Source organism: Molossus molossus, unplaced genomic scaffold (genome assembly GCF_014108415.1).
Source record: "Molossus molossus isolate mMolMol1 unplaced genomic scaffold, mMolMol1.p scaffold_m16_p_10, whole genome shotgun sequence".
Classification (NCBI taxonomy): Eukaryota; Metazoa; Chordata; class Mammalia; order Chiroptera; family Molossidae; genus Molossus; species Molossus molossus.
In genome coordinates this window covers 2,017,724-2,036,358 of record NW_023425345.1, presented here as the reverse complement: position 1 = coordinate 2,036,358, position 18,635 = coordinate 2,017,724, and the positions used below count along the sequence as shown (strand labels likewise).

Genomic DNA, 18,635 nt, shown 5'->3' with positions numbered 1-18,635 from the left:
GTGTCATGACAGAACAAGGACTAGAGCCAGGGTGTCCTCCTCCAAGGACCCCATGTGCTCCTGTGGCCACCCCTGTCCCTATGCCTACAGCCCACGGACTCATTCCCTGTTCCTGGCCAAGCCTCCTGAGAGCCAGGCCTGACCTGGCCGCTCGGAGAACTGTGCCCGGGGTTGGAGCCCAGACAAGTGTCCCCCAGCTCCAGCCTGGAGGGGCTGGGACATAAGCATCTCCGAGGGGCCAGAGAAGGCAGCCAATTCAATGTTGGGGTGACTGGGAGGCTCAGGGAGGTGGCTGGCTCCTGGGTTGCTCTAGCATCCGATGACAGCCTGGGTGTTAACCTGGCCAGTTCCCAGCCTTCCTGAGCCCCACCTTGTGGGTATCATAGGTGAAGTGGGGAGTAGGTCTGGCTGAACTGCTGGCCTGTGGTGCCAGGTAGGTGCCGTTGGGCCTGAGATTCGGCTTCAGGCTGAGCGAGGCCCTCCCGCTCCTACCGGCCTGAGCAGCCTAGTGTAGCCCCTCCCAGCAGGAACTGGGACCTTTGTGTAGACTTAGTTCCCAACCCAAGTAGCCAGTATTGGGTTTCCATAGGTGACTGAGGGTAAGCTGTCATTTTCTGAGCCTCAGTATACCCATCTCTAAATGGGGTCAAATGCTAGGTAAGGCTGGATAAGGCAAGGTAGGCGCTGGCCCTGGGGAGGCTGCAGGGGCCCCACCACTGCCGGGCTGGTAACGGGCCGGGGTAGGACTCAAAACTAAGGCTGGAGCCACCAGACTGGTTTATTGTACATCAGGGCTCCTGGCTGAGGAGCAGGCCGGGGGCTTGGAATCCCCCTCTAGTGGGGCACAGCACAGAGCTCGTAAGGGGCCGGGGTCACCAGGAAAGAGTAGGCGCCGTGGCTGCTAGGGCGGGGCTGCCCAGCAGGGACGGAGAAGCTGAAGCGCTGCAGGAGGCAGGTGAAGAAGAGGAAGAGCTCCATGCGGGCCAGGGGCTCCCCGAGGCATGAGCGGCGGCCTGTGGGAGGGCGTGGGGGCTTGGTGAGCCTGGGGCCTGGGCTCCATCCCTCCAAGACTCCCTCGGCACCCTGGAGGGGATAGCAAGCTGGGCACCCCACAGGCACCTGCTGAGAAGGGCATGAAAGCCTCAGGCTTGACAAAGCCGCCCTGGGCATCCAGGAAGTGCTCGGGCCGGAAGCGCAAGGGCTCCTTCCAGACAGTCTCGTCTTTTAGCACTGATGACAGGTTGGTGATAATCGTCGTCCCCTGGCAGGAAATGCCGGACGTGGGTAGCGTCTGGGCTGAGGGATGCTGGGACCCCAGCCACCAAACATTCGGGCGCACACTGCCTGGAACACACCTGTCCTGGTGCCCTCCCGGTCCCCATGGGCCATGTAGCTGGCCTCTCACCACCTGGCCCTGCACGCAGGCTCCTCCACCACTGGTCTTTCTTCCCCACCCACCGGGGACTCTGCCTCTGCTCTCATACCCACGCCCACCCAAGACGGCGCAGTCAGTGCCTGTGGACATGACTGGGTGGCTTGGGTTCCAGTCCCTGACCATGTTAGGGCTGCCACATGGTAGGAGGTGCTGAGCGGGGGTGAGGAGGGCCACGGGCCTACCTTAGGGATGAGGAAACCCTGCACTTCAGTGTCACGGGATGTCATGTGGGGCAAGCCCAGTGGGATGATGTCCCCAAAGCGCTGCACTTCATGGACCACGGCCATGGTGAAGGGCATTCGGGCCTGGTCTCCCATCTCTGGTGGCCGCACTTGTCCTATTACCGCATTGATCTCCTCTTGGACACGGCCTGGGCAGACAAGCATCCCCACAGGGTCAGGCTCAGGGCTGGGCTCTGACCTCCAGAGGCTGGGCCCCTGTGGTGGAGGAGGTCACTTTGATCTCAGAGTCAGGACCCAGCCTCTGCTTAGAGCTCATGGTAGCCAAACCAAGCTCAGGGGTCCCAGGCTGTCGTCCCTTTCCTCCCTCACCCATCCCACCTGGCCCCCAGGCTGGGCTCACACTGCACTTCCGGGTACAGGATCATGAGCAGGAGGGCCCAGGTCAGTGTGGTCGAGGTGGTCACCATCCCGGCAATGAAGAGGTCCGCCACCACGATGCGCAAGTTCTCATCACTGAAGCTGCTCTTGGTGTTCTCGTTGGCCTGGGCCATGCAGAGAGGGTGGGCTCGGGCAGAAGGAAGAAGCCCCCAAATGGCTTCCCAATACACCCTGCAGCCTGGGTGCCACATCCCGGGTGACTCAGGCCCCACTCTTTCTGGGCTCACCTCATGGCACAATCAACGACCCTGGGCTCCATCCCTGGCAGCTGCCCCTCACCTTCACCTTGTCCAGGAAGGTGTCAGTCAGGTCTCGGGGTGGCTGGGTGGGGTCCCGGGTCATCCTGTGCTCCGTGATCAGCTCATCCACAATGTCCATGAAGGCCTTCTGCCCCGCGAAGAGCTTGCCAGGGAGCCCCGGGATGCGTAGGAGCACTGGGAACGCGTCTACCACCTGTGCAAGCCACAGTGGGTCCTGGGTGGCCCTTCTGTGGCTCAGGTGTTCTGCTTGACAAGTCAGCGAATTTGAGGTGTTGCCTCTGAGGTGTTGCTACCATTGACTTGGTTCCTCCCTACACGGGGCCTTGACCCTCTCCCCTGGCCTAGACTGCCAGAAGGTTCACCCTTGGTTCTGTGGCTTCTAGCGAAGGAGGTACAGGTTCCTTAGCGCGCTCAGGCGCAGTCTGACCCTGGCCTGCCTCTCCCACCTCTGCTGTGATTTCCTCACCTCCAGGCCTGTCCCTGGCAGTGCCTCCTCTTCTGAAATGCCATTTCTCCAAAGCCCCTCCACATAAACTCTCCTCCCGGGAGCCCTTCGCGCGGCGCAGGCCTGCCTTCCACCGAGCGGCCTAGCTGGCTGCCCGCGGCCGCCCCCCTCCCGGACCTGGCGCAGGGTTGCCGACTCCTCCTTCAGTCCTTCCTCCAGTATGGCCAACAGCTTCAGAAAGAGCGGGTCGGTGTACTCGAAGCGGCGTCCAAAGACAAGGGAGGTGATCACGTTGCTCACCGCTTTATTCAGGAGATCTCTGGGGCTAAAGGGGCGTCCTAGAACAGGGCGGTGCAGATTGGGGGCTGTCCCTCCATCTCTTCGCCAGCCCCTCCATCCGTCTTACCTCTCAGCCCCAGCACTCACCGTCCTGGTCAGCAAAGGCGGCACAGAGGCAGGTGGCCTCCTCGGTCACCCACTGCTCCAGCGACTTCTTGCCCAGGCCGAAGTTGCGTAGGGTGGACACGGAGAAACGCCGCTGCTCGCGCCACGCGTGCCCATAGCGCGCAAGGATCACTCCTGGGTGGCGGGAATCGAACGTGGCTGAGGCCGGGCCTGGCCCCGCCTCTGCCCGCACCGCCTGGAGGCTCCCCTGCCCCGCCCCTCAGGCAGGGACGGTCCTGGCCGGGCGCCGGCCCACAAGTCCCGTCCCTTGTGCTGCAGGTCCCGCCCCCTGCTCTGCCCTCCCTAACTTGTCCTGCACCCCACCCATTCCCGCCAACTTCGACACCCCCTGCCAGCTGGGGGCAGGGCCCACTCTCTGCCCGTCACATTGCTCGCCAGCTCTACCTGCCGGGGGCAGGTCTTGACCCCACTCTCGGCTCGGCCCACATGACCCACAACCCCATTGGGGGAAGGTCCCGCCCACCCACTGCCCCACCCACGCTGATTTGACGTCCTCGTTCCCGCCCACCCAGCCTCCCTCTCAGTAGGCCCCGCCCACACCCTCTCGCCTACCCTCGGCACAGGCTCCCCCCCACCTACCCGCCCCTCAAATTCGCTGACTTCCCTGCGCCACGAGTCCACCACCCCTTCGCCTGGGCCTCCTGGGGCTCGGTCACTGCCGTCTCTGTCCCGCCCTGCCGCGGTGGCCCCCCTCCGCTTGCCTTCGGAGAGCGGCCCGAACCCCAGGTGCTCGTAGATCGGCGTAGGTGGACGGTCGGACGTGTCCTCGCCGCGGCCCACCAGCGCCTCGCGCACGGCCTCCAGCCCATTGACCACGACCACCGGCTTCCAGGCCAGCTGCAGGCTGAACACGTCCCCAAAGCGGCGCCGCAGCTGCAGGCGGAGGGTCCAGGGTGTGGGTGAAGCTTGGCCGCAGTCTCATGGTGCTAGCCTTGCGGGACACCTGGGCCGTCCGCAGCGAACGGTCACCGACTTGATCTGGCCTGGGGACCCTGGGGGTCACATCCTCTATGGTCAAGGGCCGCAGGTTGGATCAGACTACCCAGCTATGACTTTGCAAAGGTCACCAAAATTGTCAAGTTAGCACCCCATTTTACAGGTGAAGAAAGTGAGGTTCATAGAAGTGAGCAGTGAGGCATAAGGACCCACGGAGCAAAACATTTGAACCCGCTCTCTACCTCCCTCAACCATGATTTTCTGACTTAAATGGGGCTCACGACCAGATTCCTCTCCCCCATTCTTAAGACTTTCCCTCCTGATCTAAACAGAAGGGACTCAGACTCACATAATTTAAGCATGGTCCAAACGGAACCCAAACCCACTGCCAATCCCACCCCTTCTCCAAGCCTTTGCCCTCTCTGACCTTTGGGAAATCCTCACTGTCCTTCAGGCCCTGCACTAATGTCCTCCTCAGAAGGCCTCTCAAACCTGCCTCCTCTTCTCAGCTCCTTGTCCAGCCTGCTGCGAGGGGAGGTTTCCAGGACCTCTGCTGCCCACGCCCAGCCCTCCTCACCTGGTTAATACTGAGCAGCATGTCCTGGAGGTCCAGCTGCAGCATGTTGCCCACCCCAGGCAGTGGCATGGGGCCTGGCGGGTAGCGTGCAGCCCAGCGCACACGCCGGTGCATCAGGTCCACCAGGAGCAGGAAGATGGCCACGGCCACAGCCAGGGTCCACAGGGCCTCTCCAGGCAGCAGCCCCATGGCTGTCTCAGTGTCCACTGGGCTCCTCTGGGCGCACTCTCCCCACACCAGGCACCTAGGATCAGGCCAGGCAGGTTACCCGCACCACACCCTGTGGGCTGGCCCAGCCTGGGCTTTACAAAGCGAGCAGAGACTTTTGCCCTTTGCCCTGAGTCAACCTATCTGGGGAGTGACTGTGCCATCAGAGAGTACAGGGAGGGTCAAGGAAGGTCAGGTGCAGGGGTGGTCAGAGTCCAGTCCCTCCAGGTGCTTTCCTAGGGTAGGGGGGAGAAGATGAGACGCCCACCCCCATCTGACTCCCCAGCTCTGTATAGACTCTGAGGAAGAACCGGGGGTTTTCAAACCTGATTCTGCCACCTGTCACGTTAGGCTCACACCTAATGTGGTCACAGCCTTGTCCCTAGAACATGTCCCTGCCTGAGTGGCCTTCACCTCCAAGGTTTGTTACTGACCCTTGACCAGAGCTGCATGGAGGTCACAGGGACTCTGTGGGGGTGGGGGAGGAATAATGTTCTTGGTGTTCCTTCAGTTCACACTAGTCCACTCAACACAGAATTACACACAAAACACAAATTCCCAGACACTACCCACATGTTCACAGACTGACACACAATCACATGCACACCTTTACACACCCACAAAACCACACACACACATGAACACATGCACAGCTTACACACACGTCCCCTCGTTCTCAGTGGGCCCCACCTGGACACAACCCCCACACCGCCAGGTGCTTGCAGTGATGCTGAGGACCCTCACCTGGCTGGCTGCTGACCCAGCTTCCTGGGTTTCGGCCTGGCTGCGGCTGTGGTGAGTTTGAACCTGGGGGTGGGGAGGCAGCAGAATTATTTTAGAGCTCCCTGGTCACCCTGACAAGCCAGTTCGATGGCCCAAGGACCCTTTCTTAAGTTTGTTACAAAATGGTCTTTGGGCCTGGCTGGTGTGGCTCAGTGGATTGAACATCATCCCATGGACTGAGAAGTCCCGGTTTGATTTCTGGTCAGGGAGCATGCCCGGGTTGTGGGCTCGATTCCCAGTGGGGGGGGGGTGTATAGGAGGCAGCCAATCAATGTACCTCTCTCACATTGATCTTTCCCTCTCTCTCCCCCTTCTTCTCTAAAAAATCAATATAAACACATTTAAAAAAATTGATCCTGGACCCCTTAGCTCTGGTGGCCACCTAGGTAACTGTGGGAATGGGGGTTTAGTAGGCATATGATTTGTAACCTTGTGATATGCATTCTCGCAACCTGGCCAGCCTAGGATCAAAGTTTGCCTGAAGGGTAGGAATGCCACCCTGTCTGAACTGTGTTCTGTTTATGTGAATAGATAAGATTTGCATGACAAAGAGTTGGAAGACCACTCAGAGAAGATGATGGGTCATAGGCCCAGGTGTGGAAAAAGTGAGAGACAAGGCTAGGCTGTATGGTTTGCAGAGATGCCATCTCAAGGAAATAATTTACATAAATCCACTTATAACCTTGGGGAACCAATCTACAAATAAATGGGACTGCGTCCTAAGATCTGGAGCATTTGCTCCCTTGCAAAGCTCCCCCTCACTCCAAGCAGCGTGTGCTTGTAGTTCATTGCGTTACACTGATCCCGGCAGGCCGAGATGGCAGGTAATGAATCTCTTCCACTCCTGGGTTCACTTTCCTGACTCAGAGAAACACGGAGCGGGCACTTTCCCTTGTTGACTGAGCTGCTTTCTTCTCCTCATTATTATCATTTGTCCTTGAACATCAGCTGCTCAAACTCTGGGAGACAAGGGGATGGAAACCAAGTAGGGATGACATAGTTTCTTGATACCCTCACAGACCTGCTGAGGACTGTAACAGTAGATTCTCCTGCCTCTCCCTTTGCCAGGTCCCCTTCGCTGTGGTGCCTCAAGGAAAGATGCAAACCTCAGGACCGCCTCCTGCCAGAGCATGCCAACTCCAGGCTGGGACTGTGGCTACCAGGCCCTTCCTCTTGCTCAACCTCTTCACCCCTTCCAAGCAGAGGGTGACTACACTGTGCCAGGGCAGGGCCGCTGCCTGCTGGCCTCAGCACTCTCCTTCGTCCACAGTTAATGAGATGGGATTAGAGTTTTAAACCAGTTAAGCTGGTGGGAACATTGAGGCCAAACCCATTCAAATGCAAAGACCTAGGAGCCCAGAGTTGGGAAGGGGCATTGCCTGGTAAGAATCAGGCCCCTCACCTATCCCAGGAGTATGTGAGGCAAGTTCTCATTCTGGAAACAGCTGGAGCATCCCTGGGTCGTGAAGGGGCTCCCCCCCAGCGGAAGCAGGGCTGGAGGAAGCCCTCCCCACCCACACCCGCTTCTCTCTCTCACTCCCCAACAGGAAGAGCACTGGGTTCTTCCCAGGGTGCCTCCGAACATCAGAGTACTGTGGCCTCTTGGTATTGGTTTTCAGCGTCTGCAGATCCTGCTGGGTGTGTGAATACTGTTCCCCCCTTCCCGAATTCCCGCAGCCTACTCCCCTGCTGGGCCCCAGGCCCAAGGGTGTGGTGTAGCTTGCTGGGGCCCAGCTGGGCCCTTCCTGCACCTCGCTTTGGCCAGGGCTTGGATTTCTGTTTCACCCATGCTGGGCATCCCAGGTGCTGGGTGCTGGGTTGGAGGGTGGGCACCTGCTCCCAGGTCCTTATCCATAGAGGAAGTCAGAGCTGACACGCCAGGCCAGCAGTGCAGACTGCTTTGAGGGTCGTGGGGACACTGCCCCAGGCTGGAGCAGGACTTCCCAGGAAGACTTCACGGAGGACTTTGCCTGGCTTTTGCACTGCAAGCCAAGATGACCTGGCAGTGGGACCACAGCGCCACTGAGAAGTCCTGTGCAGGGCGGGTGAGGAGCGGTGGGAGGGAGGCACTGGAGCCTGGGGCTTTGCAACCTGGCTGAAGACTGGACTGTGGACAACGGCATCCCTGGGCCTCCGGGAAACAGGAAGACCAATCTTTAGGTCAGGAAACAGACCAGAAGGGCAAGACCCACAGGCACCCTGAGGAGTTCTTGGATCCAACCTGGGGCTTCTCTTTGGCCTCAGTTGAATGTCCCTGTCCCAGCGGGCAGCAACTTTCTACCTAGGACTGGGACAGGCAGGACGGTTTGAGTGTTTGAGACACAGTGACCCTCAATAAACTGCCTTCATGTACCCTTTGTTTTGGATGTCCTGCGCTCCCGAGCAGTCATCCTGCAGGGACGTGAAGGGCAGTGACAGACATGCCTGTGATTCAGGCAGTGCCCTCCCCCCACAGGGGCTGTTGTTCAGGACAGGCAGCAGGAGGAAAACCTGCCATCACGAGGCCTGTGGCCTTTTGCCAGGCCATGGTTGCGTAAGATCAGCTTCTGTCGCTCAGGCACGTGCGCCAGGCACGTGTGCCAGGCACTGCTGTTCCCTTGCTGTCCTCCCACAGCCCGTAAGGCCGGTGGCCATGTAGTCTCTAAGGCACAGAGGAGCCTGAGTCTCAGGAACCACTCAGGTTGTTACAGAGCAGCCTCAGGGTCCACCTCAAACCCATGCTTTGCGCTGCTGCTCTGCAGTTTGGGCATAAACTTCTGGAAGGGCCAGCACGGCCAGGCTGGTTCTCCTGCACACACACTCGGGCCACCCTCGGCTCGGTGACGCTGCTGGGGCAGGAGGAGTGAGCGCTCGCCCCCCCCCCATGCGTGTCACAGGTCATCCGCACAGGGGTCCTCTGGACACCGCCACCTGAGACAGAGTCCGGGGTGACGTCAGAGAGATGGCGGGCCGGAAAGCACCGGCCCGGGGCCCCAGGCACGAAGACCGGCCCTGGGCGCCACCGCGGGACCTGGAGCGACCTGGGCGGCTCTGGAAAGCGGGTATGGAGTGGCAGGCACCCAGCAGGCCTGGGGGAGTCAGTGGCATTTAGCGCGCCTCGCCCCTCCCCCCGCACGGCAGCCCCTCCCCCCGCACGGCAGCGCCCGCAGCCCAGCCAGCCCGCCCCGCCCTGGGCCGCCCGGAAGGCTGGAAGCTGCGGCCGGGGGCGGGCGCCGCAGGCCCCGCGCTCACCTGGCCCGGGCGCTGGAGGCCGGCAGGGCGGCTGCGCTTCGCCTCCCGCGGGCTCAGGGCGCAGGGCTTCCGCTTGGCAAGACCAGCAGTTCCGGGGATCCGTTGCGCAATGTAGTAGCACTGCTGAGCTGAAAACTTATCGCAGACTTATCTTGTCAAGAACATAATTTAAAAATTACTTTAAAAAACACACCAACTCTGGCTGGTTTGGCTCCGTGGTCGGAGTGCGGCCCGCGGGCCAAGAGTCACGGGTTCGATTCCGGCCAAGGGCAGTACCCTGGTTGCAGTTCGTCCTGGCCCTGGTCCAGGTTGCGTGGGAGGCAACCAGTCCATGTCTCTCTCCATGTGATGTTTTTCTTTCTCTCTCTCTCTCCCACTCTATCTGAAGATAAATGGAAAAATATCCTCTGGTGAGGATTTAAAAAAACAAAAACATCACCACCACACACCTGTTGGAATGTTCACCCTCCAGAACACTGATGCTCATTAGCTGCTGATGGGTGCACAGGGGTGCAGCCACTTTGGAAGAGAGTTGGGCAGTTCTTTACAAAACCTTCTCTTACAATGATCCAGCAATCGCACTCCTTGGTATTAACCCAAGGGAGCTGAAACGTTATGTCCAAGCAAACACATGGATGTTTATAGTGGCTTTATTCGTAATTGCCAAAACTTGGAAGCAACCAAGGTGTCCTTCATTAAATGAATGGATGAACTGTAGTACCTCCAGACAATGGAGTATCACACAGTACTAAAAAGAAACGAGGTATGGCCCTGGCCAGGTAGCACAGTTGGTTAGAGCATCATCTCCATACACCGAGGTTGCGGGTTCGACCTTTGGTCAGGGCACATACAATACACTTTACAAAATGAACCAATAAATGCATAAGTAAGTGGAACAAATTGATGTTTCTCTCACATCATTAAAATAAAAATAAATGAGCTATCAAGCCATGAAGACATGGAGGAAACTTAATGCTCTCACAAAGTGAAAGAAACCAATCTGAAAAGGCCACATACTGATTCCAACTACATGCCATTCTGGAAACTGTAAAACCATGGAGCCAGTAAGAGGCCGGTGGTGGCCTGGCCGGTGTGGCTCTGTGGATGGAGTGTTGTCCCATGGACTGAGAGGTCCCCGTTTGATTCCTTGTCAGGGCACATGCCCGGGTTTCGGGCTTGATCCCTGGTAGAGGGCGTGCAGAAGGCAGCCCATCGATGTTCCTCTCTCTATATAAAAATCAATTAGAAAAACATTAAAAAAAAAGAGAGACCAGTGGTTGCCAGGGGCTACGGGAGGAAGGGATGAACAGAAGGAACATAGAGGATTTTTAGGGTAGTGAAACCACTTTGTATACTGTGACAGATACATGTCACATGTGTCGGAACCCACTGCTGTAAACTATGGGATTCGAATGACAATGTGCCAGAATGGGCTCATTAATGTAACTCGTGTACCACTGCGCCGGGGGTGGGGTGCTGGCAGTGTATGGTGGGTAAGGCGCGAGGGAGAGGCATACGAGAACTTTCTGTACCTTTGCTTAGCACTATGAATCTAACACTGCTCTAAAAAATTAAATATATTAAATAAAATGCACAGAACCCAAGTGGCGGGAGCTGATGCGCAGGAGCGGCTGCAACTTCTGGGGCCAGGAGGGCGGGGAGCGCAGCCAGGCCGCTGACAGGCCGTTCAGGAGCCGGTCTGAGCAAAGAGCCAGGACACCCACAGGCACCTCCCTCAAGCATCACCAACGAGTCAAAAGGAGACAGGAGAACAAAAGGCAAAATGATGAAGAATCATTTGCCGTCAGGAAAATATTTTCCTCAAGATGCGTATTTTTTCAAGTTTTGTGGTTTAGCCCTCGTCACCTGAAATCCAGCAGTTTCACCTGAACTGTGTTAACGCCAAGGCGAGACCAGCTGCAGGCCCGCAGGGCCCAGGGCCCAGGGCCCACACGGAACGCCACCGCCCCGTCCTGGCGGCGGAGGGAGAAGTGGACCACACTGCTTGATGTAGCCACTAAAACGAAATTAATCTGCCACTCCTGCAGCCCCGCATTGATGAGCGCACAAGAACTCAATTTACAATTGCTTATTTCTACCTCACAACACTCCCGCCAGTATTTCTGTTCTCTAAAAAAGGCCATTAACGTTGCATTATTTTTTTATAACCTTTGAAATTAATGTTGATTGGAAATATGTTCTCAGATCAACTTAAGTAAATCTGATCGTCCCCACGCACTGGCCGAGCCCCCCGCCCCCCCCCCCCCGCCCTTGCTGAGTGGCAGAGGCCAGTCGGCTGCAGGACCAGGGCCACCTTTGGGGGCTGGGATGGGCAGAGAGGCGCGTTTGCTTTATAGTAAACAAATAAGGAAACAAGGTTAAAATGAAGTTTATTATTTTTTTTTTGGATTTTTTTTTTAAATAAAACTGTTTGTGAAACAGCTATTTTATCCCCATGGCAGAGTGACCCCTGAAAGATGCACTAACCCCTTCTTAAGGCCTTAACAAGAATTTTTTTTGTACTTTTTTTCTTTTTTTTTTTTAAAACTCAGATATTTAAAAATTATACACTTTACAAAACAAAACAATACAACATAAAGAATCACGTAGCACGGAGCCGCTCAGCCGACAGCCCCCTTTCCTTTATAAACACGAAAGCAGAACGAATGAAGGGCCTCCCCACACTGCTCAGACAGTCCCTCCCGTGGCCATTCCTGCGCTTGGACTTCCTGTCCTGTCCAGCCCGGGGCAGGGCACCGCTGCCCGGAAGGGCCCTGCCTGCCCCGCACACTCAGCGAGGCACCCAGGGTTCTCACGGCCACGTGACCCAGGACACAGCTGTGACCTCGGGGCATCTGCCAATTTCACCCCCCAAAAAAGATAAAAAATTTTAAAATAATAAATAAATAGTGTTTCTGGAAATGAAAAAATTTATTTTTGTGTTTAAACATCATTCTCCCACTCTTGAAAACAAGGACCATCCCCACTCCCCTCCCCCCGCCTTCCCACGCTGAGACAACGGACGCCCAAGGATGGTTTGGGTGGTTTGTCTGCTCTCAGTCCTGGTCTCGAGCTGTCTGAACTGGCGTGAGACAGGCTAACCGTCAAAGCCACTCTCCCATCCTCCATGAGATGAGTTTGTTCAGTTCAATTTCACATTTAAATTTCACTGTTATTGGAACCAATTTGGAGTTCTTTAACTAGATAATTTTAAAATAGAATCAAAAGGGACAGCGCACCTTTCATTTAAACAAAGTCTTTCCAGACTAAAAATAGATTTATATATATATATTTTTATCCCTCCCTTTTAATTCCCCCCACCCTTTCCCATCACCCCCTCCCTCCCCCCTCCCCCCACATTGTCACTATGGAGATTGTGTCCATGGAAACAGCCATTCTGACTTCTTGGGTCTTTCTTCCCTGTGGTGTCAGGTTGAGTGTGATGTAAGGACTGAGGAGGAGGTGCTGGCGGCAGGCACGGCGGGGCGGGGCAGGGCGGGGCTGCACAGTAGGACCATTTCCATCCATCACGTGTCCACCACCTTCTCATCTCCACAGTCTCACCTGGAAGACAGAACAGACACTGGGTGCTGGGAATTTGCATGTGGTCCAGCAGCCACAGACCCCGTGAATGAGCTGCTGACCTGGAGAGACATCCAAGACCAGTGGTTAGAGCCGCTGGGGACGTGGCTAAGGACAGCAGTGGCCTGTGGCTGTGGGGGACTAGAATGAGGCCCCCATGGAGGGCCCACCTGCCCAGAGCAGGAGAGAAAGCGAGCAGGAGAGGACTCTCCTGGAGCGGCCTCAGTGCCTGGGGGCATGGCGCATTCCTCACGGAGGGGCCAGCGCCCAGCCGGTGCCCGCCTGCTCCGTGCACTTACGGAACCCCGTCCCTGGGGCCAGTCTGCCTGACTCCGGGCCTCCCCTGTGCCAGCATCTCCTCTGCCGGCCCAGCTCCAGGCTCAGGAGGAGCCTGACTACCACGCCTCGGAATGCCCCCGGCCCAGCCCTGTGCGAAGGTCTGAGAGACAGGCCGTTTCTGAGGAATCCAGTCCAGGGACGCTGGCCCAGAAGCCAAGGGCAGCGCAGCCTCACCGCACTCGCCCAGCCTCTCCAAACACACCCCAGGAAACCCAGGCGCCCCGCGTTTCCAGAAAGCTCACTAATACACAACACTGAAGGCTGTCTGCGTGCACCAGCTAAGAACGTTCTAGTTAAAGCACATACACATACCTGCTCTTGCCAAAGAGATTCCTAGCAAAAACACAAATAAATAGGAAGATGTTCTGCGGACGCAGGACAGTGTCCCCATATAAACCCCGGGACTCCGGCCTCCAGGCTCCGGGGACACGGGCCAGCAGTGGAGCCATCCGGCCACTCTCAGGATGCCCGTGCTGACTGTGACCCCCCCGGTCGTGCCTGCCCTCGTGGTCCTCCCAGACACTCCTCACGGGCACGCGGGCTTTCCTGAGGCCGAGGCTGCCAGCGAAGGGCAGCAAAGCGGCCGCCTCTGCTGCCGCCCAGGAACCAAAGGTCCTTTGTGAGTGCAACCGGGCTGCAGCCAGTGCGGGACCTCGAACAATGACAAGCGGGCACCGGTGTGAAAAGGACAGATGCCACACACCCTGCGAGGCTGTTCATGGTGGGAGCACAGGGAAGGGCTGCCCTCCGTCCTGCCCCTTATTCCAGCCTTCCCAACAGCGACTCTCAGACTGGCCCACATACATGGTACCCCGAAGGGAATGGGGCCCTAACTTCTCAGCGTTACTTCGATAGGGAGAATAGGAAGAAATTCTTGAAGCACCTACTATGTGCCAGCCACTCTGCCAGTGGCTTTAGACATGGTTACGCGGTGGAGCCGAGGTGACACGCGTGGCCCAGAGCCAAGCAGCGGCTGGCGGGCCTGGGGCTCACACAGCACAGCTCTTCTGCCTGGGGCCCGGGAACTCGGCCTTCAGCCTCAGTCGCTGCGCGGTCCTGTCTCACCGCGTGGGCACAGCAGGGCCCGGAGCCAGCGCTGGGCCAGCTGCGAGGCATCTCCGTGTCTGCTGGTGAGCAAGGTCTCACCTCGGGCCAAGGCTTCCAACGCTCCTCGTCCCCGCGCCCTGGGCCTGGCGAGGGACTCTCCCCTCGGGCAACCTGCAGACCCCTCTGCAGTGGGCGCAGGACCCTCAATCTACGCTGCCTGAGGGCACAACCGGGGGCACCTGTGGGGCACGGACTCCAACCACGACTCCTTGGCACCCCATGCCCTCCCCACAGGGACACAAAGCTGCTGGCCGGGAGCTGAGGGGTGCAGGAGGCGGCGGAGGCGGGGGCGCTCAGCCGGGGAGAGGAGGGAAGGCCTGTGAGCAGTGAGAAGCCGCTGGCCCAGGGGGAAGGCCGGGCTCCGAGCTGGCGGAGCCGGAGCGGCACAGCCTCGGGGCAGACAGCCACAGGCTTCGGGGCACGGTTAGGGTTCTCGGTGTGACAGAACCTCTGAAGCAGAGAAGGGATAGAGGGGAGGCGGCCACTGGAGCCCCAAGGCCTGGGCTGGGGGTGGCGAGAGGGGGACAGTCAAGTCCTCCTCTGGAAACGCAATCCCAGGACTCACCTGGGCCAGCCGGGGGAATGGGGCTCTAGGTGGGGACCTGCGCTCATCCTCAGGTGGGCTGCAGGGGACGTTCCAACCAGAGGCTGCGGTGTGCGGGGGCTCCGCTTGCACCCAGGACCAGCGGCAGGCGGAGGAAGCACCCGCTTCCCAACCACTGGACGGGCCTGGCGAGGTGGGGTCTCCTTGTTCACTACTTGACAAGACGGGACAATCACAGGGGCCCCACTGTCGGAGCCCCGCCCACAGCCGCCCGGAGCCAGTCAGATGACCCGAGTACAAGGTCAGAGCCCAGGCTTGCCACGAGGCTTCAGAAATGGGCAGGAGATGCCCACTGGATGGCTGCCCAAGGATGTTTGCTCTCTTGCATTGCTGGCCTGGTGAGGGACAAGTGCCAGGTGCCACACATGCTGCGGGGGACGGTGGGCGTAGGGCTCACACCCCAGACCCAGCCTCTTCTGTTGGACTGGGCGGGCCCCGCTCCTGCCCGCGAGGCCAGCAGGCTGAGGCAGCGTGTGTTACTGACACGTGACCGAACCTTCCAACATTTGTTAGTTCTCTTCTTACGGAAGCACAGAGACGTTAAGTGGCCTGATCCTGGTCACACAGCACTGTCGACTCTGAGAAAACGAGGCACCAGGAAGTGGGACTCACATGTACACCCACTGTCCCCTCTGCTTGGCCAGGATACGTGATGACGGTGGCTCTTGTCCCCAGCAGGGACCCCAGACGGATGCTCCTTGAGGGTGGGGCTTGTGTGTCTGTCCCTGCTCGCCGGGCTTCTGCACAATCCACAGAGGGCGACGGCGCCCCTGGGCCTGAAGGACAGGGATGCCCTCAACGTGACTGGTGAACTGAGAAACCAGGACAAAGGGTCCAGCCTTGTGGGGACAGCAGATAAGACACACATTTCAGGGGGACAAGAGAGGACGCAGTATGTCCGTCCTTACCCTCTGAGAGGTCAAGGTTTTGACCTCAACAGACTTAAAACTGCCCGCACTGAGGGGCCACTTGTCACTGAGTGCTGGTCTCTTTTACGTAAAGAGGAACAGTAACGCCAACCTCTGAGGAAGGAATGAGGCTCCTGTCCCTCCGCAGGGCAGGGCTGGCAGCTGGCAGAGCCCAGGAGTGGGCGCAGTGGAAGGACGTGGTGAACAAAACTGCACTCCAAGGAGAGGCCCGGGCCCAGACTGCCTCTCACGGGAGCGGGAGTCCACGGCGACACAAACGGCCCGACGGCAAACGGTGCCTGCCCCGGTCTGCCAGGAACCCCAGGAATGGTCATCGTGGTCCCCAGAGAGGGCAGCGCTGCCCACCTGGGCTGAGCAGAGACGTGAACAGGATGGGGCAGACCCTGCCCGGGACAGTGCCACCACCAAGCAGGACAGGCTGCTTCTTGCTGAGGGCTGCTCAGCGGGAACGACCGTGCCCAGTGGCCGCTGCCGATGACCACGGGTCCACTTGCCTGGCTGCTTCCTGGGACCCAACCCCGTCCTGTCCTGCTCCCCCCACTCCCCGGGAGGAAGAGAGAAAACTGCGCCATCCCCACCCGACGGACCGAGAACATACTGTCAGCCCCCAACAGAGCAGCGGTGAGGCCCTGGGAAGGGAGGGTGCCGTCCCGACACGAAGCCTGTGCCCAGTCACTCTCCGGTCGCCCTGACACAGGCAGACCCGCTGTAAGCAGCAGAGGGACACCCCAAAGGGCCAGGCCCAGCACCCCGCTGGGCCCCTCTCCAGGCCCCTGGACAATAGCCCCAACCCCACCCCGCAGCAGCGAGTGCCTGCTCGCTCGCTCGCTGCCTCTGACCACCTGCCTCAGCCCAGCACCTGGCGGTGAGGGGCCGGATCCTGCCTCAGACACGCGGCCCTGCCCACAGACCACACTCAATCAATGCTAAGGTCTACCCGCCCTGTCAGCGCATCTCCTTCTCTTTGTACTTCTGTGGAAAAGGAATCCTCCCTAGTATGGGAGAAAGGATGTCTAATAACAAAACTTGGGGGATTTTGGTTTTTCAAAGCAAAACCTGCCATAAGCTTTACAGGTAACGTCATAATTAGAAAGAAGAGACGTTGGCTAGAAGCTCTCTGAGATGGGGAGCAGCGGGGCCGCGGCCGCACCCCAGGGGCTGTCCTGGGCCTGGTGCATTCTGGGACACCACACACCAGGCCTGATTTCAGGACAGTCACCTCGAACCCATGGCAACGGGCCAGTTTTAAAGCCCTACCCGCTTTTCCTAAGCAACAAATGGAAACGTTTTCTCCACCTGGAGCTGGAGGTCACAGGATTAAACGCTGGCTGCAGCCGGGCCTGGCGAGCAGAAGGGCAGAGGCCACGACCCCCACTGGAGTGTGGCAGGGGCGACGCCCGACTCACCTGTGCTTGCTGTACTTTCCATTCCCACGGCACACTGCCCCCCTCACCCCCGCTCCGACTGCTCTGTGCTGAGGCTGCCTTTTGCTGTCTTGTTCTGCAAGGCGGGGAGAGGGCATGGGAGGGGAGGCTGCCGCGGGCAAGGCCGAGGGACGGCAGGACGGGCCGAGGAATGCGTGGGTCGGGGGCAGAGGGAGGGGTCGGGGGGCAGAGGGCAGGAAAGGAACAGCACATGGAAAGGAAAGAAAAAGCAGAGTCAGTATCAAGTGACAAACAGGAAATAATCAGACAGGGTTTTCTGAAGCAAATGTGACCATTATAAAAAGGAAGTTTAAAAAGTAAAAACATGTAGATCAAGTAAAAATAGAGTACTATAAGATCCTATAATGCATCTCTGGAAATAATTTTTAGAGAAAAGCATAAGTGAGCATGTTTCAGGAATGCTTTGAGGGCAGACCTGTCAGGATGACCTCTTTCTAGTGTTTCCCAGCCCTGCTTGGGGACTGAAACTGTGCAAGGCCAGTGACCACCAGGTGTCAGTGTGACCCCAGCCAGAGAGAGCGCGGTGCCTGCAGGAAGTTCCAGGTGGTGGTGTCTACACACACACACACACACACACACACACGCGCACACACACACACACCTTTCCTGGGCTCCTTCTCCATCCCCTCTCCTCTCCACACACATACACGCACGTCTTTCCTGGGCTCCTTCACACACATGCACACGCACACACATGCATGTACAATCTCGGAAACAGACCATCACTCCCTTGTCTTCCAACCTTTCCTGGAAGAGGCGACCAAGAGACCACCTCTTGACCCAAGTGGGAAACGAGGCAGCAGCAGCCCCTGGACTGCCACCTGTCACTTCCGCCAAAGACAACTTGGAAGAGGCTCTTACTCCAAACCACAAAGTCTCTCCATTTCCCCGGTTTGGGCAAATGCCTTTGCTTATGTATCAAGGCCAACCGTACCCCATGCCAACCTGCGAACTGGGGTTCTGTTAAATTAAAGTGGAAACCAGTAGTTTGATTTTCTAATTTCTTATAACTAACAAAATTCTCTCCAACACACTTCTCTCAGCAACCCATGCCACACTGGTGCTGACCCCACACCACAGGTCTCCCAGGGCCAGGATGAGGCGAGGTGGCCATGGTCCTACAGTGGCCGAAGGCCTTCCAGGGGGAGCCCCACCCGACGCCTGCTGGGAGTGGCTCTGGGGCTCTGACTCACCTTGTGCTTGGGGCACCTCACCGAGAAGTTCTCCTCATGCAGCAAACAATCTGCAAGACAGAAGGGGCCAGTCAACTGTGGGAGTGGGGCCAGGACAGACAGGTCAGAGGTGGTGACAGGAGGTCCCCACACAGTGATTTCTAACAGGAAAACATTAGAAACACCCCAAGTAAATACGGTAGCACAACATGATGAAATAGCAGTTAAAATCAACATTTCCAAAGAGTGAATGTATATGGGAAACATGATGCAAACTCGCCGGGAAACCAGGGTACACAGATGTGTGAGCACAGTCCTACTCTGTATCAGAGGACACAGGAAATCTCCCAAATTATAACAGTGGTTCTCTCTGGGTGGAAAGATTATAGGTGATTTAATTTCTTCTGTATTTCCATCATGATATATATATATATAAAATATGTTTTTATTGATTTTTTAGAGAAAGAGGAAGGGAGACAAAGATAGAAACACTGATGT

At 57.7% G+C, this 18,635-nt stretch overlaps 2 protein-coding genes across 5 annotated transcripts in view; both read right to left on the bottom strand.

Moving 5' to 3' along the window:
- Window positions 1–781: 781 nt before the first annotated feature.
- LOC118624451 (cytochrome P450 2D14) lies at window positions 782–9,010 on the bottom strand. Of its 2 annotated transcripts, XM_036252737.1 has the most exons (11): window positions 8,960–9,010; window positions 5,690–5,752; window positions 4,739–4,982; window positions 3,927–4,098; window positions 3,187–3,339; window positions 2,938–3,098; window positions 2,335–2,508; window positions 2,018–2,159; window positions 1,618–1,805; window positions 1,120–1,261; window positions 782–1,013 (listed from the first exon to the last, which is right to left on the bottom strand). In XM_036252737.1, the coding sequence occupies exons 3-11, from the start codon at window positions 4,925–4,927 to the stop codon at window positions 835–837; spliced, it is 1,500 nt and encodes a 499-aa protein (XP_036108630.1). In that variant the 5' UTR covers window positions 4,928–4,982; window positions 5,690–5,752; window positions 8,960–9,010; the 3' UTR covers window positions 782–834. The 2 variants fall into 2 exon arrangements, with proteins under 2 accessions (XP_036108630.1, XP_036108631.1); XM_036252738.1 differs by lacking the exon at window positions 5,690–5,752 and having other exon boundaries at window positions 8,960–8,987.
- A 3,321-nt stretch (window positions 9,011–12,331) lies between these two features.
- Window positions 12,332–18,635, bottom strand: part of TCF20 (transcription factor 20) — a 100,144-nt gene continuing 93,840 nt past the window's right edge. The window contains exons 4-6 of one of the 3 annotated variants that reach the window (XM_036250891.1): window positions 18,159–18,208; window positions 16,927–17,053; window positions 12,480–12,523 (exon numbers count right to left, since the gene is read on the bottom strand). In XM_036250891.1, the coding sequence (XP_036106784.1) occupies window positions 16,970–17,053; window positions 18,159–18,208 (134 nt within the window). In that variant the 3' untranslated portion in view covers window positions 12,480–12,523; window positions 16,927–16,969. Of the gene's footprint in view, window positions 12,524–15,097; window positions 15,368–16,926; window positions 17,054–18,158; window positions 18,209–18,635 lie in introns of those variants that run through there. The other 2 variants (XM_036250892.1, XM_036250893.1) reach the window with 2 other exon arrangements.